General features: G+C 32.9%; 1 protein-coding gene across 1 annotated transcript in view; it reads left to right on the forward strand.

Moving 5' to 3' along the window:
• Positions 1 to 25359, forward strand: part of LOC114324661 (KH domain-containing, RNA-binding, signal transduction-associated protein 2-like) — a 1309325-nt gene that overhangs the window by 1231013 nt on the left and 52953 nt on the right. The window contains exon 8 of the mRNA XM_028272525.2: positions 11961 to 12192. Within this exon, the coding sequence (XP_028128326.1) occupies positions 11961 to 12192 (232 nt within the window). The remainder of the gene's footprint in view (positions 1 to 11960; positions 12193 to 25359) is intronic.

Here is a 25359-nt window from a genome sequence, read left to right on the forward strand (position 1 = left end):
TCTTATCTTATCTACTCTTATAGCTAGGCTATTCGATCGACTGCAAAAAATTGTTCATTCCTAAAACCCTTCCCGGCTTTCTCCGGCCTTTGGCCTAGAGCTCCTCTCGTAGGGGGAGAAAACAGAAAAACAAACTACCGGGGAGAAAACGGCTTTATTGAAGTTATACATCTTTAGGCACGAGGGTAAATTTTTACATTCCCTGGCGCATGCGCACACCGACAATATGTTGTTGGTTGTTTAAATCATCAAAGTTATGTATGTATCAGCGCCACTAAGGTTTGAAAATAATATATTAGTGTATTTAGTAAATATATTTATTATAATTTTTGTGTCTTTGGATTTGTCTTCCTTGGGAGTAATATAATAAGTATTTTAAGCATTTTTATATTTAATACTTCACTTGATCTATTTGTCACCGTCGTTTGTAATTACGTCCCAGAAGCCGTAAAAACAAAACTCTGATGGGTTATTGGTAGAGCATTCGACTACATAACGCGAAGGTCCCGGGTTCAAATCCTGACACGGACGATTGTTATCCTTTTTTTTTAATTTTTGGTGTTGTTTTAATAAAAGATTTTTGAAAGTGGTAATATCAAAATTAGTTTATTAATTAAATAAAATACAAATAAACTTTTAAGTATTTTTATTTCGTTGAAATCATACAATAGAAGTATAACTTCTTACGTGCGTACAAAGTACACACACATTCTTTTTTTTTAATATATACCAGGGTAACCAACATGTCAAATTCCCAAGATGAGGACTGGGTCTCAATAGATCGCAGAGTGGAAACTGCTCTTCTAGGTACAACACCCTGCAAAGTGCGAAGTCCTGTAGACAATTCCAAGCTCCATAGAAAAGATTATAATGTCCTTGGTAGTCCGTCAAAAATCTGGTCTAATGGCAAGGCGACGATGTCACTATGAATGTTTGGCCACCATAAGCCTGTTATCCGTGTGAAAACTTTTCTGACACCTCTTGCTAAAAACTCTTCAAGCCAAAAGGATCGATAGGCCGTGCTTTCGTGGTCCCTGTCTATATTGAACATCAGGACCAACTAGCTCTTGTTCTTTTGCCCCACGCGAGGTTTTTGTCGTCGCTGAGCTGGCGTACCTGCGTTATGCTTTGACAGATGTACCACCCCAGTCAAATTCCCCGTCTAGCACTGTCCTCTAACCGAATCGAGAAAATCGTCGAAGAACATGCGATTTTTTTTATAAAAAAATTCAACTTTCACGCAGATTTCTCTAGGAAACTCCTCAGTTTTTATATATTTTACTTTCCTCTTTATCTTTCAGTAATCTCAAAGAGATACCGGATAAATTCGTGGCTGCACGTGTATTGAAATTTGACACGATTTGGTAAATAAATAAAGAAAAAAAACGAGTTTAGAATTATAAATATTTAGGGACAAACATTAATGAAACAAACGATTATACCAAATAAATCGGATCGTTAGAATAGAAAAGGCGAGAAGTGCATTCAATAATATGAAACAAATATTATGTAGTAGAGATCTCAGTCTAAATCTTAGAAAACGAGTACTAAAGTGTTATGTATTTTCTGTGCTTTTGTATGGTGTGGAGACGTGGACTCTTAATAAACAATGTCTCAATAGATTGGAAGCATTTGAAGAGTACAGGGGAAAAACAAGGAATGTCACATGAATTTTGGCTTTTCTCGCCATGTGGTAGCAAAAACTGGGTACTATCGACTAGACTATCGATTTAGAACAATAACCAGAAAGTCTATATAGATTTTCTAAGAATTTGTATCCCGGCAAAGGACCAGGATTGTCCGCACGCCACTGAACAAAAATAAGGAATGTTAGCAGTTTTTTGGTGCATTATCAAATTAATAGGTTAATGTTAATATAGATTAACATTATATTAAGATTATAGACTAAGAATTGTTAGAATTCTGCTAAGAATCTCCTAAGTAGTTTTTAGATATCATAAGAATTAAACCTTTATTCGTGTTTATCTCAATATATGTAAAATGTGATAACAGGGACAATTAAGCCCACTCCTACAATGTGGCTACCTACCCTTAGTTAGTAATATAGCACCACCCAACCGACGCCGCGAACATGCATTGGTTAAAGAGTATAACAAAATAATGGACAGTCGCCAGCTTCTAGTCCACAACGGCATCCCCGATATTATTGGAAACCGTCTCCGTTCCAGGCTACCCCCTCTACAATCTGCTCAAGCGCTGCAGCAATCCAACTTTGACAAATACCGATGGAGAGAAGATTGGGAAAGTAAGACAGATCCGCATTACCATAGTCTACCGGACATCATAGGAAAACCTAGCGAATTTGAACGTCCCCGTAAGATTTGGGCAGCCCTTAATCGAATTAGGACAAACTGTGGAAGATGCGCCGAATCCCTCTACAGATGGGGTAAACTTCCCTCGCCTGCTTGTGACTGCAGTGCTGCAAGACAGACGATCAGTCACATTGTTCAGGACTGCCCACGCAGAGCATACACAGGCGACCCTATAGACTTTGTAATGGCAACAGAAGGGTCAATCGAATATATAAAAAAACTGGACATCTGTTTGTGATGCATTGTATAATGCATAATTCTAAATATATTCTGTGATGTACTTAAGCCATACGCTAAAATAAATGTGTAAAATGTGACATTCCTTGTTTTTCTTCTGTACTCTTCATTTGAAATTTGGACACATCGAAGAATGCTGAGAATCTCCTGAACAGACAGAATAACCAATGAAGAAGTACTAGGAATGATAGAGAACAGCAGAGAGATACTGGATTCCAACAAAAAAGAAAACTGAAATATTTCGGTTATATAACACGTAGTGACAGATATGAACTCCGAAAATTAATAATGCAGGGAAAGATTCAAGGAATGCGCAGATAACTTAAGAAGGTGATATATAACAAAATAAGGAAAAACTATATAGGTATCACTCATTCTATATTTTTAACACCATCTGCATCTGAATTAAAAAAATATGTTATGTTTGTTTTGTTTCGATATAGAGAGATTGATAAGTTTTACTGTTGAATTCTATTTATCAATCTGTTGACTTCAATCACGTTGCCACCTCTTTCAATTTCCTAGCCCACGCAATCCGATTTGTGGAATTGATATATGGAAATTAGGATTTATCGGCTTTTGACCAAAAAGTCGAAAACAAAGATCTTTTCAACATAAAACGAGTTTTATTTTTCGTCAACATCTAGGTAGGATCTATTTTCAATATAGATTAAATTTGTGGCGAAAACTAAGGTCAGGACTGGATATTTTTGAAGTAAACAATATTAGGCCTTTATCCCGCGTACCAAAAAAAAGTTGCTTAGTTGATTAATAGCTGAAAATTTGTTAATAGCTTAACGGTGTCTAGTCGGATAAACTTTGATGTATGGGAACACTGGAACGGGGAAGTTTTAATTGTGAAACAGGTTACAGGTTTCGAATGTCAGACTACGAAAACGTCCCACGTATTTTGTCCGACAAAATTCCAATTGATTTGTTTATCCTTTCATTAAACTCTCATGTAAAAATCGGACTGCTATTTACCGCGAACATAATTCCTGTCATTTGACATTTTCTACGTGTCGGACTTATTAAAATTCTCAACATATTTGTCGGAGAAGCATTTTTGAAGATATTCTTCTTTAGCGGCGAATCGATTGAGGGTAAAATTGTACATGATCCGCGCGCCTGCGCACACTGACAGTATGTAGTTCTGACAGTGTGTACCTAGTTCATTGCTAATCTTTCAAGATAGGTATGTATGTATCTGTAACTGTAACCGTGCAAATAAGTCATTAAAAGAATATATTAGTGGTTTTAGGAAATGTATTATTTATTATAATTCTTGTGTTTTTGGATTTGTGTTTCCCTGTAGTAAAATAATAAAATATTATGTAAGCATAACATTTTTACACTATATGTCGCCGTGTTGTGTAATTATATCCGAAACTTACATGTCTATTTATAGGGCCTCGCTGGAGTAGTGGGAAATGCGTTAGTACTGAGATTGGAAGGTTGCGGGTTCAATTCCTGGGCGATTCATTTTTTTTTTATTATTTTTGGTTGTTTTAATAAAAATTTTTTGAAAGTTGTAGATAAGAAAGTTAGTTTGATTTTTAAATAAAATACAAATAACCTTTTAAGTATATTTACTTCGTTTAAATTACCTATTATATAATAGAAGAATATCTTCTTACGTGCGTACAAAGTACACACACATTCTTTTTTTTTAATATTATTTTAAAGTTTGCTATTGGATAAACTTAAAAACAACCTGCTAGTTTTCACAATCTTAAACTTGTCAAGATGACACGTTCCACAATTAAAATCTGGTTCCACAATTAAAACTTCCCCCGTTCCAGTGTTCCCGTACATCAAAGTTTGTCCGACTAAACATCGTTAAACTATTAACAAATTTTCTGCTTCCTATTAATCAACTTTATAGTTTTTTTCTGTTAAACACACCGATAGACGTGTGTCTTTATAATTTAATAACTTTCTGTTTTATTCTATGTTTTTCATATAAAAACATTTTCATCGTTAGTACTCTGCTGAAGTTACATTTGATATCTTCTTCTACGGATGCAATCTCCTTCAATAGAAGTTAGCTATAAAAAACAATAAAAAAGCTGGTTTGTGTCTTCAGCTGTTCATATTATTTCTTCGAAATCTAATTTTGTTCAGTTTTTAATGTTACTTAACCATGAGAGTTTTTACTCACTAGAGTTTTCTCTAGGTAGTAAAGATTATCTGGTTTTGCAATATTAGCTATATAGCCAGAGCTCGTCAATAAAATTGAAGATAATATAAAAAAATTTGCTGCAGTCAAATCTAGAAAAACACCCATTTAATTTAATTATAGTAATGAAACACAGACTTACTCACAATCATTTAATTATACTTTGACGACCGGTTTCGATCTCTACAATATACAGATCATCTTCAGGTCGGCGTTACAAGTAGTTAAATGCTACAATAAGAGAAAACTTGTGTTAGACCAGTGTCTGATTGAAGAGATGTTAATAGAAAGCCAAATTTTAAAAAATTTTAATACAATAATCCCAATAACAATTGGGATATATATCCAATTGGGTAATATTGTTATACAATAATAACAATATTCCCTCTTGAAAACACAAAAACTAGACTTCAATTTAGGAAGTAAAAACTAAGTTAAATAGTAATTGGGGAAATGTAGTGCTACCTCCCTTAAAAAACCTTTTACCAATAATTGTTATGTCTTTGTGCTTTTAAACCCTATGTGTTATGTGTTAATTTATTTATTTAGTTAAAAACTATTCTCAAGTAAGTGCCTACACCCTTCCATTAATAGTTTGTTTCTTTCTTTTTCTTTGTACATATCCCATTATACAATAGCTCAAACAAAATAATCTTTAATTTTATCAATTTCTTACCTTTTTCAATTTTTCAATTTAAAGTTTCTTAACCGATGTTTTGATAATAATATTTTTTTTTTTTTTTCATTTAACTAACTAGCTTTCCTTTATTTCTATACACTTCATAGTTTCACAGTGTATGGCACTTACTACTTCATAATATTATGATATTATTATACTTATGACATCCCTCAGTTAATTTACTGAGAACAACATATCTTAAATTAGATTAATTTATGACAACAATTTCCTATTTGTCATTTCCTATGCTTTGACCTCTGCCCGCATCGTATAACATCTACGAGCTTAGACCATCACATTTGTACAAGATCCTAGAATAACATTTCATACTTTGCTACAATTAATACGCAACTCCTGGAGCATTGTCTTTCTCCATTCGAACAAAACATCACCCGTTTCACATACGCATCTTCCTTCAGGATCCATTCCAAATTCGAAATCTTACTGTGTTTTAACCTACGTAACATGTCTGTTTACCCTATCACTATCCCAACAAACCAATTAGCATAATTTGGACGTACTAATATGACAACAACTAAGTTGCAACGCAATCCTTGTAACGGCATGTAAGTAGATTAGAACAATATTACTATCTCTTTTATTATTACTACTTTGAATTTGGAAGCATATTTAAGTCAGTTTATGTTTATTTTGTTTTTTAATGGTTAAAAATTTTAATCTCAACAAATTCAAACTGTATGCACCCATTTGCACATACATGCCTATGAGCATTTTTACTCATAGGTTTGACTTTGTATATACCAATATTCTGAAATGTCAACAGTTGCAAACCTTTATTTCAAAACATTTTATAAAAATTTTTTAAAAAAATTTTTTAAAATTTGGCTTTCTATTAACATCTCTTCAATCAGACACTGGTCTAACACAAGTTTTCTCTTATTGTAGCATTTAACTACTTGTAACGCCGACCTGAAGATGATCTGTATATTGTAGAGATCGAAACCGGTCGTCAAAGTATAATTAAATGATTGTGAGTAAGTCTGTGTTTCATTACTATATTTAATATGGACTCACATATGCAACCCATTCAATATTTCCATTTAATTTAATTTAGATTTATCGCTTTCTAGATTTAAGAGCCATAGGCCCAAAATTTTGGACCAATGTTTTTTTTCGGGCACGCTGCAGTTTCTCAACACGGCTCTACCGATAAGTCTACGAAAAGTGTACGGTAAATTGAAGGTGTAATTAAAAAAAATTATGTATGGCTTGGTACTCACTTTATAATGCTCAAAAAATGACGGGATCTGGATTTCAATGCATATTTTTTTATAATTCTCGTATCAAAGTTACGCGTGAAGTTAGGCGTATTGATGACAATTGAGAGACTGCAGGCGACCCATTTTTTTCGATTCCTGAGAAAAATAGTACATATTTTTGAAAAATCTTAACGCAGAATGAAAGATTACATTATTACAAAGGGCTGAACGTCCATTAGTCCAACTAAGACGAATATATGGAGGCATAAATGAACAAGGTTTGTGGCGCAGACGTTACAACTTTGAGTTGTATAGAAGTTTTGGAGGACCTGACGTTGTAAAATTCATTAAGGTAGAACGCCTTAGATGGATAGGTCATGTAGTCAGACGAGAGGAAGATGCCATAGTCAGAAAAGTTTTTGACCGAAGAGGGCCGATAGCAGGACAACGAGCAAGAGGAAGACCGAGACTTAGGTTAGGTACCAAGACAACTTAGATAATTATTTAAAATCTATTGGAATTAGAGCATGGAGAAGAGTTGCCAGAGACAGGGGCGAATGGAGGATTGTTCTGAAGAAGGCTTTGGCTCATAAAGAGCTGTAACGCCACTGATGATGATGAACGTCCATTAGAATAAATAGAAAGTGTTTTTAATGAGATATTTAAAAAAAATCATACTAAATTTTCTCTTAGTTTTTCACCCCTGTAACTTATTAAAATAAACATTATAGAAGTTTTCAGGGACTTTCGGCCCTCGGTAATAATAGTCTGGGTTGATTATCGGAGAATAAGCCATTTTTGGGAAAAGTTATTTACCAGCAATTTTATTGCTGGAATCGAATCTTATGATTGTATATATTAATAATATAGATATGCAAAGTCCGCAGATAGTGTGCTACTTTTTTTATAAACAAAATGGCGCCCGAAAATCGTGTTTTTTCAATTTTTGCTCTATAATTCCAAATATTTTAACTTTAGACCAAAAATACTCAAATAAAAATTCACCGCAATTAAATTCTGCATAGAGACGTGTTTTTTCCGATTTACTTCGACGAAAACTTTCCCCGGAAAAAGCGGGTTTTCCAACAAAATCTTTAATTTTCAACTAAACTTTTAGATAAGTAATTGTTAATCAATAATTAAATAACTTGGTAACGTAAAAGCCCTTTCCGTATATATTATAATTCCAGAAGCCAATGGACATTGAACGAACAGGTTAGCAACAATTAAAATGTTAATTAAAAATTTACGGTCGCTATAATAACGACAATGATTATGATACATAAAAATAACTATGATTTTTTCATAAAAAGACACTATACCTATCTAATGTACTTTACAGAATTGAAATTGGACTATTTAAGCGGCCTCAGGAATATTTTAAAATTATAAACAATTTTTTGGTTTATAAACAAATAGAATATCTCGGGAAATATTAAACTAAATTAAATTGTGAAAACGGTATTCGAAACGCAGCGGCAGGACGCTTCTTTTAAAAGAAAAAACGTTTAATTATGACAAGTGGTTCCTGAGATACAACCGGTCAAAGTTGACCGAAATTTACGGCAAAGATATAAACAATAGGATCATAATTTTCAAACCATCACCTTTTTATTTTTATCCTCTTTCTTTACACCAATTTTCATATCTTTAAAATTCTCATAACATATACATATTATTATAATAAAAACTATCGATAATACGTGTGAAAATTGCCAAAAATAGCAAAATTCCAATCAAAAATTAGGTTGGAGACAATGTAACCCTCAAAGTTCAAAATCGGTATACGTTAAAAAAATGATTTTCTCGGCTTCCCATGGAGCAATTTCCTTCATTCTTTTTTTGTTCCCTAATAACTCGAGTAGAGCCATCGAACTAACGCATTATTAAATGTCAAACTTGCTTTTGTTTTTGTTATAATAAATTAATTTATTTATTATAACGCAATATTTTAATTTGTTTAAATAAAAATTGTTAAGTAATTATACAGCTTTCAAATGAGAATATTTATGTTTTTAACTTTAAAAGGTACACTTGTAGTAAGTTGATCTAAAAAAAAGCCTACAACTGGAAAAAATATGTAATTTTCTGTTCTTATAAATTAATCTATTATAACAAAACAAAAGCAAGTTTGACATTTAATAATGCGTTAGTTCGATGGCTCTACTCGAGTTATTAGGGAACAAAAAAAGAATGAAGGAAATTGCTTCATGGGAAGCCGAGAAAATGCATTTTGTTAACGTATACCGATTTTGAACTTTGAGGGTTACATTTTCTCCAACCTAATTTTTGATTGGAATTTTGCTATTTTTGGCAATTTTCACACGTATTATCGATAGTTTTTATTATAATAATATATGTTATGAGGATTTTAAAGATATGATAATTGGTGTGGAGAAAGAGGACAAAAATAAAAAGGTGATGGTTTAAAAATTATGATCCTATTGTTTATATCTTTGCCGTAAATTCTGGTCAACTTTGACCGGTTGTATCTCAGGAACCACTCATCATAATTAAACGTTTTTTCTTTTAAAAGAAGCGTCCTGCCGCTGCATTTCGAATACCGTTTTCATAATGTAATTTAGTTTAATATTTCCCGAGATATTCTATTTGTTTATAAACCAAAAAATTGTTTATAATTTTAAAATATTCCTGAGGGCTCTTAAATAGTCCAATTTCAATTCTGTAAAGTACATTAGATAGGTATAGTGTCTTTTTATGAAAAAATCATAGTTATTCTTATGCATTTTAATTATTGTCGTTATTATAGCGACCGTAAATTTTTAATTAACAATTTAATTGTTGCTAAACTGTTCGTTCCGTTTCCATAGACTTCTTAAATTATAATATATACAGAAAGGGCTTTTACGTTACCAAGTTATTCAATTATTGATTAACAACTACTTATCTAAAAGTTTAGTTGAAAATTAAAGATTTTGTTGGAAAAACCCGCTTTTTCCGGGGAAATTTTTCGTCGAAGTAAATCAGAAAAACACGTCTCTATGCAGAATTTAATTGCGGTGAATTTTTATTTGGGTGTTTTTGGTCTAAAGTTAAAATCTTTGGAGTTATAGAGCAAAAATTGAAAAAAACACGATTTTCGGGCGCCATTTTGTTTATAAAAAAAGTAGCACACTATCTGCGGACTTTGCATATCTATATTATTAATACATACAATAATAAGATTCGATTCCAGCAATAAAATTGCTGGTAAATAACTTTTCTTTGTATTTTGCTAATTAGCCCAGAGTATAATGTAATCTTTCATTCTGCGTTTAAATTTTTAAAAATGCTCAAGTACACTTCGCGTCATATAAAACTGGTACACTTTTTTTCCCAATGTAAACCTGTGTTCAGAGTGACAATTATTGTTCGTGAATCACTTCGCTGTTGCCATCACAGATAACGGAATTTGCACTAAATCTAAGTACAAAAAAATAACGTTTTAAATCTATATTTCGAATTGTAATAAATACATTTAAATTCCACACTTGTTGACTGTAAAAGTTATTCATTTTGTATTAATTTCAAATTAAATTTTTAATTTTTTCAGTGTGTATTATTTATTCTACACGACTTTAATGCAGTTTTGTCCTAAAATTTACGAGAAACCAATCACACCTTTCGATTTGACATTAAACATAATAATTTAAAGTCATGTCAAGATTTATTATCTATCATTATTTTTGAATTGAAATATTTTCATAAATTATAATAAAGCACGAATTAATGTATGGATACTTAATTGATATGAATGAAAATTACAATTGTTTTAGTTTTTAGCAAGTTTTTAATATATTAAAAAATGCGGTCTGTCGCACAGCCTTGCTTTTACCTAGTTTGATATAATATTTTCGTTGAACTGGCAACGTTGTCCTAGAAATTAGAATGACACTTGTGACAAGATCAACTTACACAACTTGAAAAACACGAGTTTCGGTCATAAGAGTTGTAATAGTTTTTTTTGACGCAAAGTGTACATATTACATAGTTTTCTCAGGATGCGAAAAAAATGACTACATTTAAAAAGCATTGGCCCGGAATTTTGAGGGTACGCTCTTAACTAATATGTTTTATTTGTTTTTTGCCATCATCAGCAAATCAGTTACAAGAAAAATAAAATTTGAGTTTTTGCAATTATTTCTGTTGTTTTATTATAAGTAAAAAATAAAAAATTATAGATTTGTAATCGATATAGTACATTTAAGGGCGCTATAATTTATGCCCCACGCAGACGCCGCTCAACCTTTCGGCGGCCCTGCCTGTAGAAGTGCATATTTTGATTTTTCTGCCATGCTTAATTAGAATAGAAAAGGCTAGAAGTGCATTCACTAATATGAAACAAATATTATGTAGTAGAGACATCTGCCTAAATCTTATAAAGCGAGTACTAAAATGTTACGTATTTTCTGTTCTTTTGTATGGTGTGGAGACATGGACTCTCAATAAACAATGCCTCAATAGATTGGAAGCATTTGAGATGTGGACGTATCGAAGAATGCTGAGAATCTCCTGGACAGACAGAATAACCAATGAAGAAGTACTAAGGAGAATACAGAACAGCAGGGAGATACTGGATTCCATCAACATCAAAATAAGAAAACTTCGATACTTGGGTCACATAACATGTGATGACAGATATGAACTTCTAAAATGAATTATGCAGGGAAAGATTCAAGGAAGGCGCAGCATAGGTAGGAGAAAAAGGTCCTGGCTGAGAAATCTCATAGAATGGTTCGGATGCAGCTCAACGGAATTCTTTCGGGCTGTAGTGTTAAAAGTGAGAATAGCAATGATGATTGCCAACCTATGTCGCGGAGATGGCACGTAAAGAAAAAGAAAGCCATGCTTATAATTATGTCTTTAATTAAATCAATTAAATAGGCAGAAAATAAAATAAGAGATTCACATTAAGCTGTCGATGTCGCTATATCGCTTACTGATCAGAAGATTACAGAAACAAAACGTCAGTAAGAGAAATTTTTTAACTTTTGTTTACCATCTTTTATATCGAACAAATTTTATAAAATTTTAAATGTGATGTAAAATTGAAAGAACTTTCTCCTCAACTAACGAAAAACAAAAAAGAATTGAGCTGAATCAGAGCGTAAATGTGATCACCCAAAGATTATATAGAACCGAAAGAAAGCGGTGATCTAAATAAGCCCTAAATTGTTACCGACAGGAGAGAATCCTGCCTGAATACATTTTTAAAATTATACGTATCCATATACTTGACATTCGGATATTTATATTTCGTCATATGTTTATTGTGTAATATAAAGATTTAAAAAAATACAATTTTGTTCCAGGATTACAATGACGATATCAGACAAGAACAGATGTGGGAGATGCAGGTGCTGTCAAATCAGAAAAACACCAAAGGTGATGAGTCAAATGGAGGCGGATCACAGATAGAAAACAGCGAGGACAGATTGAGTGATGGGGAGGCGGGAGAAGGCAACGGGGCTTTCGGCTCCGATTCACAAAATTCCAAAGACGACAACAGTATGGAACATCCAGCTATGAGAGGGATTCAAGCAGGTAAGCAAAAATTTTAAAGTATACAGAGTGGGCCAAAGAAAAGAGTCCACCTCGATATTTGGTAGTAGTTATTAGATTTTAAGGAAATGCCGAAACATATCGATTTTTATTTTTAAATTACAATTTTTTTATATATATTTCATACTAGTGACGTCATCCATCTGGGCGTTATGACGTAATCGGTTATTTTTTAAATAGTAATGGGGTTCGTGTGGTACCTTATTTCAAAGGGTATTCAATTGTCTATTCATTAATATAATCATTAACATAAGTATTTATACAAGGTGTCCAAAAATTTTTTTTAATTAAATTAATTGACTAAAAAGAAGAATGAATTGACAAATAAAAGAAGAAATAACTGCTTATTTCACAAATAAACATTGCTTTTCGCTTAAATTCAATGTTCAAACCAGGGGGCCGATTCTAATTCATTTCGATGTAGCAATTTAATTTAGAGTCCTCCATGACAGTCGCAATTTATAGCGATTCTTAGTCATTTCGATATTAGTTCCAACTGGGGATATTAACGTTATCATTTTGACACTGCTCAGAATTTGGTTTGGTCCTCCTGTTTATTGGATTTATTGGCTATGCAACCACCGCAACCTTTGTTTTTAGTCTGAGCAAATTATCGAAGAAAAAAATTTCATTTTGGGAAAAGTTATTTACCAGCTATTTGATTGCTAAAATCAAATTTTAAGATTGCATATATTGGTAATATGGGCTATGACAAGTCCGCAGAAAGTGTTTTATTTTATTTATAAACAAATTAGCACTCCTAAATCTTCTTTTTTTTTAATTAGTGCTCTGTAACTCCTAAGATTTCTCCTTTAAACCAAAAACACTCACATAAAAATTCACCGCAATTTAGTTCCGCACAAAGTTATTGTTTTTCCGATTTCCTTCAACAAAAATTTTACTCGGAAAATCCGAGTTTTCCCAAAAAATCTGTAATTTTCAATTAAAATTTTAGGAAAGTAATTATTTATCAATAATTAAATAAATTGGTGACATGAAAGATTTTTTATATTAGATTATATATCAGGAGGCCGGCGACAATCTAACCAACAGTTAAGCAATAATTAAAATTTTAATTAAAAAATTTCGGTCGAAATAATAACCAGAAAGATTATGATACACCAAAATAACTATGATTTTCGTATAAAAAAGCACTACATATACATATTCAACGTACTTTACAGAAATTGGACTATTTGAGCGGTCTCAGGAATGTTATAAAGAAACAATTTTTTTGCTTATAAACAAATGGAACCCCTCAAAAAATATCAGATTAAATTAAATTAAGTTAACGCTGTTAATTAGGGCACGGCTTCTTCTTCGAAGAAAAAAAAACCGAATTGAGTGGTTCCAGGTATAACCGGTCAAATTTGACCGGCATTTGCGACAGAGTTATAAACAACAGGATTTCAATCTTTGAACCGTTACCTTTTTATTCCGGTCCTCTTTGTACATACAAATTTTCATATCTTCAAGACACTCATAACAAAAAAGATTTATGTCACCAAGTTATTTAATTATTGAGAAATAATTACTTCCCTAAAATTTTAGTTGAAAATTAAAGATTTTGTTTGGAAACCCCGAATTTTCCAAGGAAAATTTCCGCCGAAGGAAATCGAAAAAAAAAATATCTATGTGCCGAATTAAATTACAGTGAATTTTTATGTGAGTGTTTTTGATTTAACGTTAAAATCTTCTGAGTTACAGAGCAATAATTGAAAAAAGATTTCGGAGCGCTAATTTGTCTATAAGTTTATAAACCAAATAGCACACTTTCTGCGGACTTTGTATAGCTGTATTACTAATATATGAAATCTTAATATTTGATTCCAGCATGTCTAGCAATAAAATAGCTGGTACATAATTTTTCTTGTTTTATACTAATTTTCCCAGATTATTATCTTACATCTTTCTATTCATTCATTACATCATCACATTCTTAATTATTATATTTCTAATTTAATACTATTCTATCGAATTCCTACAAAACCAGCAAATTTCTATAAAACCCAGTTATATTAATACCTTCTGCTTTAGTTTTCATTGCAAGAAACAAACAAAACACATCTCCTAAACTAGACCTAACCTCGCTTTCGGCCATTCATCCATGTCCGTGTCACAATAATTTCGACTCAAAATTATAATTTCAACCACTTTTGAGGAGTCGAAATTAATTGCGACCTATCGAAATTTTATGACATCATTTCGTTAGTTCAACTAAAATCCACAAGACTCGCACAGTCGCATTTCAACGGAGCCATATTGATTGCGACTTGTTTTGAGGCGAAATTTGAATTAGAATCAGTGCCCAGCTCCCACCATCCGCCTGCCTCTTGGAAGTTTGAACATTTAATTTAAGCTAAAAGCAATGTTTATTTGTGAAATAAACATTTTTTCTGATTTGTGACAGCAGTAAAGTGTATTCTCAGTTAAATAAAGTACATATTTTCTGCTTTTTTGTCAATTAATTTAATTAAAAAATAATAATTTTTAGGCCACCCTGTATAAATAATTATGTCAATATTTATATTTCTGAAGAGAGATTTGAACACCCTTTCAAATGAACTACACACGACCACTATGCCCATTTAAAGAATCATCAATTACGTCATCACGCTCAGATGGATGACGTCATAGTATGAAATATATTCCAAAAAATTGCAATATAAAAATAAAACTCGACCTGTTTCGGCATTTTCTTAAAATCCTTGGTGTTTGAAGAGCTTTATTTGGTGTTTGAAGAACTTCTATGTCCCATCTTTCTATTTGTTCTTGTTAGAGTTAGAACTTTTGGCTAAAGAAGTAACAGCAAAGTATGAACCTACTAGTTCCAACATTGTTCAATAACATGGTTCCGAAAATATGACACAATAGGACATAAGACGCTAAAAAGAAGTATAGTTTGTCTTCTTTTAACAAATATTTGTAAAAATTTACGTAGAACATTTCAACGTTCTCTAGAAAATTTTATTAAAGTAACGAATATCGACGTAACGAGTAAAGGCTTCAGCAACACCTCTAGTACACGCGGAAGGAAAATTGGGTAATGAAAATAAGTTAGTTTGACAAGTTAATTGAGAAGTCTCTCAGATATAATTAATTAATCCGATCCAATCCAACAAAACCCTAAAATGAGTTACGCACCTTTTATGTGCCCAAATTAACTGAAAATTTTATGTAAACTTTTAAGAGGCCTATGGCAACCGATTATAAATTTAAATTCAAGTTGCTTTATTAATTAAATTCTTGTATCGCAGGTGTTCGGCAGGACAAGGGAATTGATAACGTTGTTTAGATAAAGTGAAATTGAAACCATTTGTTTGAAAAACTTGTTCGCAAAACTAATGAATTAGTTTAACCCTTTGACACATACAGTGGAACCCCGATAAGTCGGCCCCCGATAACCCGGAAACCAAGCTAACACGGACCGATTTTTGTCAGACAAACATTATAACGAGAAAAATGTATGTACAGTATTTTTCATGATCATCTTTCAGTGCGTCACAGTTTTTCGATTTCTTTCTAACGCATTAAATTGTATGTGACAGAAAAAAAGGCACGTCGGTGATTACATTTCGTCGGTGACATTTTTAAAACATTTATTCTAGTTATTCTAGTTGTCGATAGATGGCGCCATAATAAAAAAATAATTTTTTTTAATTAGATAATAATATTACAAATATAATCTGCATAATTTATAAGACTATACAAATCAAAGAAAATACCATTTTATAAATGCAAGAAACACTTTTGATTTGTTTTTATTCCAAATTGAAAGTAAAATGTGACAACTGTCAGATTTAACTAAAATGTCATGTTAGAATAAATGTCATAAATGTGTATTATCACGGACTTACCCTTTTTCCTATCATTTGTTACGCACTGAAAAATGATCATGAGAAATACTGTAATATAATATTTGAGAGATAATGGGTATTTGTGTAATTTGAACTACATATACGATAGTAAAAATGACTCATGGCACACGACGTTCATTGTCGTGTTATCGGAAACAACAGGCACCTGTAGTATCCTTTATTTATTTCAAACTGTCTTAGCATTGTTTAAAAAAAACTAAAAGACTATTAAAAAATTATTTTTTAAACAATGGTCTTAGTCTTCACTGTTATTAAATAACATAACATCGTTGTGATTGAGACCGTATTGTGTGCAGTACAGTCGTATTGTTCGCTTCCGTTCTGTAATCATTCGTAAATCTATTCAGATTTTGTGTTTGCGTGTTTTTTTGTCTACGTAATGGCAACAAAACGTAAAAATGTTGTAGTGACAATGGAAAAGAAACTAGAAGCATTAGGTAGAATTGATAAAGGCGTAATTGATACGTAATTTAGATGTGTACTGTGCATATAATATATATTTCATGTTATTTCAATTATAACGGAGTTTATCTGTAAGTATACCCTATTTTATTAATTTTTACCATTTTCTCCGGCTAACCCGGATTTTCGATAACCCGGATCGGCCGCGGTCCCGATTAATCCGAGTTAACGAGGTTCCACTTTATCTAAATGATGTATGGCTTTAATAATCAGACTATCACAGTAGAAATAAGTAATTTATCTTCATCATCATCAAGACCATTCCAAGTGGGATGTTTGCCACTCTTTGGTTCACTTATCGCAATGAATCACTCCTCATTCTTCTTGTATATTTTTAAAGTTCGTTGTATGACTTGGCTTTCGTTACAATTTTCTTCCACTCGTTTCGATATGTGCATAGTTCCCTCAAGTTTCCCACTTTCAGGATTTTAATATCTCTCATAATCTTGTCCTTCCATCTCTCTCTAGAACTAGATCTTTCCCTTGGTCCTTCAGTTTCTGACGACCTTTTTCTGCTCTCAGCTCTGTTCTTGACATTTTTCTATTGTTTGTGTAATTATATAGATCGCACCTGTAGTGGATCTCCATCCATCCAACCAAAGGCACTATAGCCCAAACAGGGCATTGACCTTTATTTCTATTTACTGCATTTCTATTTACTGCTGTTCTTTTCCATGAACGCGTTTTTAAGAGGTTTTTGGCATCTACTTTGTCTTTCCATCTCTTTCTTGGTCTTCTAGTAGGTCTTTTCCTTGCAATTGCATTTAGCAATTTTTTGGGGATTCTATTCGCATGCATGCGGACCGCGTGCGCTGTCCACCGTAATCTCTGCAGTTTAATGTATTGTGCTAGTTTTGGTTCACTATATTGTTCGTATATTTCTTTATTATATCTAATTCGCCAGTTGTTCTTTTCACTTATTAGGCACAGTATCCTACGCAATATTTTTCTTTTAAACACGTCTAATGCATTATCAGATTTCTGTGTTATAACCCATGTTGCACACCCATAACTTACTATGGGCCTCACCGTTGTCTAAACCCGGAGTTTTGTTTTTCGGTGTACGTCTCGCAATTTGAATATTTGGCCCATCCCGACCTGTATAGTGGATCGCCTTCTCTGAATCCTTGCTTGTAGTCCAAAATTTTTTTCTCTGTGAATTGAGTGAGTTTTTGTCTGATGAAGGCTGTTAGAATATTGTATGTTGTACTCAGTAGAGATATTCTTCTATAGTTGTTAAAGTCTGTTACTTCTCCTTTCTTAAATATTGGTATAAGTCTGCCGTCTTTTCAATCCTCGGGCATTTCTTCTACTTCGCATATTCTAACTATTAGGTTATATATGCTTGTTAATAATGCTTCTCCTCTATTTTTAATTAGCTCTTTGGGAATTCCATCTGGGCCAGATCAATAAATATTCATCAAGTGTTAGTATTCGATTATTTTTCATTGATTCCATTGGGGATTCTTCCTTTTTAGGGCTTTCTTTGCATCTATATAGTTCTGTGAAATATGTTTCCCATGATTGATTGTCAATTTTAACCACTGGTATGCATTTCCTTTATTGAGCTTTTAGGTATCCAAATGGACGGGGTCGAGTTCGCTCCCAATGGTAAGAATTTTACCTGAACTAAAAAAGGTAGAGTCCGAATTGGCTCCCATAGACAAAATTTATTTTACCTAAACATGTCGAAAATATCACCCAGCGTTGTCACTTCTTTCAAATTTTCTCTTTTTGTTAGAAACAGGTACCTTCCTAGAAATATCTATGGGAAAGGAGGAAGACCTAACCCTTCGGTCCTAACTTAACTTTCGGGTATTAGAGTGTAGAGCGCAAACCGGCCGATTTCAGGTAAGAGCGCAAAACGGTCGAGCACATACCGGCCGGCACCGATAATTTGTGTTAAAATTGCCACATATGCCAATGTTGAACTAAAACAAACTCTAAAAGTATTTGTCTAAAAGTATAATTTTCCTATAAAAAGTCTATATCACTATGTAAATTTCCTAAGCAGTATAAATATTACACGATTTGGCAACAATGTCTAATGTTTCCGCGATTATATGAGAGCCTACCCGCATTCATGCGGGAGCCAATTCGTACCCTTCTAAAATATACCTGAACGAAGCGGAGCGAGCTCGACTTCACCCATCCAAATAGTTCAGCGCTGTCATTACTATCGCTCCTTTCACACACTAAGCCAGTGTTGCCATTGGTAGCGACTTATCGCGAAAATAGCGACTTTTTATGTGCTTTGCGACGTAGCGGCGATTTACAAAAAAAAGCCATTTTGTAGCGACTTTCTGGAGCATAAAATAAAATATATCATATTTATTTTAAAAAATACAATATATTACAAAAAGCAATTATTGTATTTTTCGAAGTCCAATTATATTATTTGACCATGAATTGATTTATTTGATATTTAAATCTGATTTATTTAAGAGCGTGGCGCTACTGATTATCAATTGCCTTGTAATCTGCCAGTTTTCGTTTTGCGCTTCTTTTTATTCGGGACTTCCCCGGAATACATCTACATCTACAACAACTTTTTTATTTGCATATTTGCGTATCTTTTTAACCCGCTTTGATTCAACATGGCGGCTGCGCATGCGTGTGCCACATAATAAGTGACAGCATGCGCATGTGATGTTTTACCGCTGCATCGAAAACATCGATGTATCGAAAAACATCGATGTATCGAAAAACATCGATGCAAGCTTTCCGTTTGATGCATCGCAAAATACATCGATGTATATTTGAAATCAACACCTCTACCCCCCCCCCCCCCCCCCCAATTCGCTTGCTAGCAAATGCAATGATACGTAGCGTAGCGACAATGTAGCGACTTTTTTACCGCCATATGGGGATTTTCATTCTTCTCTACCTGGCAACACTGCACTAAGCGCTGTTTCACATTATAAAAATTTAAACGTGCGAGGGTTATAACGCACGAAGACATTCTAGTGGTGGCGCATGTAATCATATGGAGCCTTTCTCACTAGACGGTGGTTGGAAATTTCGGCGAAGTCGACGTGTTTATGCCGTCCCTTGCTACTACAACAGACGGCACCCAGTACGGGTCTTTACGCACCCAGTAGCATAGGGGACTTAATGCATCCTTTCATATTATGATACTGTCGTTCACGAAGGTAGTATCCTTGGTTGTTTGGTACATTCTTTTCATTTACACTTTGTGGCTGTTTGAAGTAGGTGCATATATTTTATATTAGGATGTCTCAGATTGATAGTGAAATATTAATAACATTAATTGAAGCGAGACCTGTTCTTTGGGACAAAACAATAGAAATATATAAAGATAGAAACTTGACGAGAAATGCTTGGAATGGGTATGCCGTGCACTTAACAGTGCATTTGACGAGTTAGGTGATAAAGAAAAAAACACATTTGGTAAGTACAGCAAAATTATTTATATGTTACTGATAACAACAATAATTAAAACTGCTAAGAATATTATAATAAACTTTATTTTACATAGTTGCAATTAACTTTGAGTATAGAGGATGTTCCATCAATATATGTGAATATAAAAATATATAAATCGTATCTTTTTGCGTTAATAGGATGGACCCAATAAATTCGGTTCCTCTTATTTCTCTTTCTTCGACGATAAAGTCACCACAACGCTATAATTTGATTTCGCTCCATATGATATAACTATACCTTTTATTCTAAGAAATTATATTTAGTTTTATAGGGTTAATGACTCGGTGACGACTGGAGTAGGGCAGCGGTCACGTCTTGTGTGAAATTATCTAAAAACAACATTTAAAACGAGGGGAACAATATTTAAAAATGAGTGGATGACAGAGGGTCTTTTAAATTCTGTACATGAAAAACATAGATTGTAATGTTGTTCTGAAGCTGTTTCCTTGTGGAATTGTTGTAATAAACTATTCTAAATGGGAAATAAGCCACAATTTAACTAAAAAATAATTTTATTAACGTTTCGACGCCCAAATCGGATGTGGAAACGTTCCCGTTCGCCCAAATCGAATTTCCCATTTATAATAGTTTATTACATAGATTGTATGAGCTAATTAGATGAGCTAATCCAAGATCCCACATATAACTTAGTAGAACAACGATTATAAAAACAAATTAAGACTTTTAATTAAAAACATAAGAAATAACAACTGACAAAATACATAAGACATAAGAAATCAAATATAAGAAATGCTAAGAAATGCTTAGAAAAATCAGGGGTAAAAATAGGCGGTTGAAGCGTAGCACTGGCCTTGTTACCTTCCTTGTATACCGTAGGCCCTAGATATAGCAGACTACCCTACTAGAATCCCAAAGCCGCGTTAGCAGTATAAAACGGGAGACTATTATTATTATACATTAAGGGCCAACAGTAGCGATCAACAGGTAGCAACAAAATATAACTTCGGGAGATAGTATCATAAACTTTGGCAATAGTGGTAATCTTTGACATTATCTAAGATTAATATTTTGACAATATCATAGTCGCGCTAAATTAAATTTCTATATAATAGAAAACGATTTTATTATTAGTAAATAAATATTTATATAAATAAACCAAAATGGGTGAAAATTTTATGTTAAGATAGGTATGTGCATAAAATATCTAATAATAAAACAATAATAAATAATCATTTTTCGTTGTGAAGCGAAACAAATTTCGATTTTCGCATAATTTTGGCACGGTTTTTAATGGACTTTTTCTTGGACGGTTTCACTTTATTTTTCGTTTGATTTACTTTTCCCATTTTGTTAAACTATTGATAATACTTTTAGAATAAAAAATCCTCCTAAAACTTCATATACTCGCACTAGCATTCGAAATATTTTTACGTAAAATATACTTACCTATCTACATATAACTAAAGCTCACAATTAACAATAATCTATTTTTTCAAATAGGCCAACAACTTAGTTCTATTACTAATTACACAAAAATAATAAATTAACTATAAAGCACTACTACCTTATGAAACAACAATGCCGAATTCTTAAAATTCACTACTGCACTGAACAGATATCGATAAATATAACAGAACAGATAAGAGAAAATCTGACGCAGGTTTGTCAAAATGACAGTGACAATTTCTCTATGTTGCCAAATTAGTTATTTGTTACATTCTTGTTAGAAATAAAAAATTTTAGTAGGTCCAAAATGACACAAAATCTAAGCATAGGATACAAAAGTTTATTTGAAGAAAGCCTATTTTTTTGTTCTCCTTAATGGCGGTACAGGCTCCTTTTTTAATATTGTATTTATTTACAGCATAATTTCCACATTCTAATATATTTCTCACATTGGGCTCTGTACCGCCATTCTTTATTATATTACGAATATGTGTGCCAAATATCTCGACAAAATATTCAAAATTACAGCCGCAATCTTGGACCGCGTTTGTTTCTACCTGTTTATCACTACTGTTTCCTCTTAAGAACAAAGGTATTCAATGCATGTCGAATACCTTCTCTAATATACATAGCCAAATGTGTATATCTACTTGAAACAACTTAGAGTAAAGTAAAATTAAAGTAAAATCAAAGAGCCATGTACCCATGGGCAGGGGGTGCCGTGCCCCCCTCCTAGCTTTTCGGGTGCTTTAAACTAATATATGGATATCCAAAGTATACAAAATATAATGTGCAACATGTTCACGTCTGTCCCCCCCCCCCTAAAAATTTTTATATGGGCGCCCGTGCATGTACCTAATGACAAGTGCTAGTAATGACTAAGTATTCCACCCATTCGTTATTACTAAGTTTATAACTATTGTGTGGTAGATATAATTTGATGTAATTTTAAGTATTTTCCTTCATTATATCTTTAATAGCATATTAAAAAGCTGTTTAACCAATAGCTATTTCTGAATACTTAGTTATTAACAGTCTTCTTTTAACTTCCTATTTTGTATTTTACTACATAATATAATCAAAAAGATAATTACTATAATTTTCGTTAAACTAATAAAAGTAAAAAAGATAAAATCTGTTTTTCCTTCTCGCAGCTGGTGTTACAAGTATTTTTAATTAAACTAGTAGAGGATTATAACAAAGAAATTACATAGATTATGTCTGCGCTTCTTTCTCTAAAAGCTCTGAGACTTAAAGTTTTACACTGACCGTAAAATAGAAGCTTATATTAAGTATATTAAGTTCTTTCGAAAATATGTGCCTTGAACTCAAGCTAAAATTAAGTAACACTCTTTAATATACTGTTATATTTCTATTTGATCTGAAAATTAAATTTTGATAATTATAAGCAGAATTCAATTTAATATAAAATATTTTCAATTTTCTCAACCACGGGCATATAAATTTAGAACAACCTGTATACAACAAATTGTTATATTTAATTTTAAGAAGTGATTAAATGAAACTCGGGACAATGCGCTTAGAATAAACAAAGTGAATGGCGCGTACCATTATCGTTGTTCGCGGAAGGTTCGATCATTAGCCTATGCTAAATAAAACTCAAGTGAAATCGATAATAGGTCATTATCGTTGTTCGTGGAAGGTTCGATCATTAGCCTATGCTAAATAAGACTCAGTTGAAGTAGATAATAGGTCATTAAATTTTGTAAATAGTAGAAAGTAATTTTAGAATGGGAATTAACTATTTTTTTTTTGAAATCCATTAAGCATATTTAGAAAGATTAAAAATTGGTTTTGAGGAATACTGCGAATGAGAGTTGGTGGTGGAAGGTTGATTTGTGAATCTGGAAGGGATATTTAGAAAGTAGGGGAATTAATGACAAATAGAGATCAGAATGTTTTGAGCTGTCGAGAAGTGAAGTCGAGTAGTAGACGGTAGTGTACGGAGAGTGAGAAAGCCGGTGTAGTTCCGTGAGTGTGGAGATCTATCGTGGAACGAGAGGTAGGCCAGGTTGAGAGTAAAGAACCTCCTTGAGCCAAGAGTGTCCCGGTAGCTGATTGCAGTTTCGAAAAAGGTAGAACACAGCATCACGACAGAAGCAGGAGCGAGAGCTATACGAGCTAATCTTCAAAGGAGAACATTACTGAAAGCCAGGACGAGGTTTTGATCGCAGCCAAGGATAGCAGGAAACGGGTCTTGTGTGAAGACATTCTCAGTTCACCAGAAAAAGGTCAGTCTCATTTGTTTGGACATGAATGTATGGGTTTTTTCGTATTAAATACCACATTATAAATTGAAGAACATAATAAATAATATCAGAAAAGCTTCATCAAACTTAAATAGAATTGTTGCTAATAAATCCTAATAGTTAAATGTTAATAAAAACTTTCAATTGGAAACCAAAAGGAAATAAGATTCCCATTTGTAAATGTTATGTTTAAGAAAAATAAGATCTAGCAAATATTAAGCAGTGATTGCCATTTAAATAAAATAAACAATATTTTGATTATAATTGTAACCCATATGTGTGTATTATTTTACTCTTTTCTTTCCTATCCCGATTAGGAACCATTGAGAAATACTTAGAAGCCACGAGAGTAAGTAATTAATTTTATAATTCGCCCTGAGATTGAAAACATATTGATATGTGATCTGGTAAATTAATTAGATTATTATTAATGCTTTGATTAAATTAAATGACATATAAGAATATTATCTCATATCAATAATCAAGATCACATCAATACATATTTCTTTAGAAAAAAAAAAAACAAAACTAGGCCAGCGAATGTCTCCTGCTATTTCCCGCTTCAAGTGGTTAGCTACAAAAGTGTCATTTATTTTAATGTCAATAAACGAAAACAATTTACTAATATCGTTTTCTTTTTTTTTGAGCTGGGCACGAAATTTTTAGTCATGATTTTATCCCTTGTGTCATTGATAGTACTGGGTGATGAAAACAAGCAGTGTAAAATATGTGAAAAGTGTGGGGTTTCCTTGAAAAATCTGCGTGAAAATTGAATTTTTTTTTGTAGAGAAAATCGCATGTGCAGGCTAGTTGGCTGGTATCGGTTATCGGAAGAACTGTCCATTGAGCACACATTTATGTTTCCTTAAAGTGAATCTTTTAACATCAACCTCGTGCCATCATATTTTTATATTTTGTTACCATTATTATGCCATTTAAAGGTTTTATACCCAAAATTTGTCTAGTTTCAACTACTATCAAGATGTTTTACTGATGTTGGTCGGACTAGACCGAAAACGTTTTGAAGATTTATAATCCATTTGGATGATTTTGTAAATTTTTTTTTAATAAAAGAATATACTATTATACATAAGTTGTATCCCGAATGAAGTACGTGCCTCCTAGTGGCGGGATACGGGCAACAATACATTGGCTTATAGGGCAGTCCTTACAGTAGGGATCCTGGCCTATACAGAAAAATGCAGGCGGGTGTGGGGTAATACTGCACTTTGGTTGCATTGGTGGTGTATTGGCTAAACGTGCAGGACAGGGCAGGGTATGGTGCTGATAGAAAAGGCATTCAGGCATCAAATATCCAAAAATCCTTTCAGGCCATAATAATGAAAAGACCTTCTCCAAACGAAATAAAAACTTATACTGAAATGATGGCATCTCCTGAGGTAAAATGTTCCGGAAGTAAAATGAGCCTCCATTCGGATCTCCGGGTGAGGACTATCTCAGGGGGAACACCATTGCAGGTTAGAAAAATCAGGATAGGGTCTTGGAATCTTGGTAGTCTTACAGGTAAGAGTCTGGAGTTAGTGGATGCGCTCAAACGAAGAAGAGTTCAAATTGCTTGTATTCAAGAAACTAGGTGGAAAGGACAAAGGGCGAAAGAACTAGGTGATGGATATAAATTGTGGTATGTAGGGAGTAGTAACACTAGAAATGGAGTTGGTATAATT

Source organism: Diabrotica virgifera, chromosome 2 (assembly GCF_917563875.1).
Source record: "Diabrotica virgifera virgifera chromosome 2, PGI_DIABVI_V3a".
In the NCBI taxonomy this organism is placed as follows: domain Eukaryota; kingdom Metazoa; phylum Arthropoda; class Insecta; order Coleoptera; family Chrysomelidae; genus Diabrotica; species Diabrotica virgifera.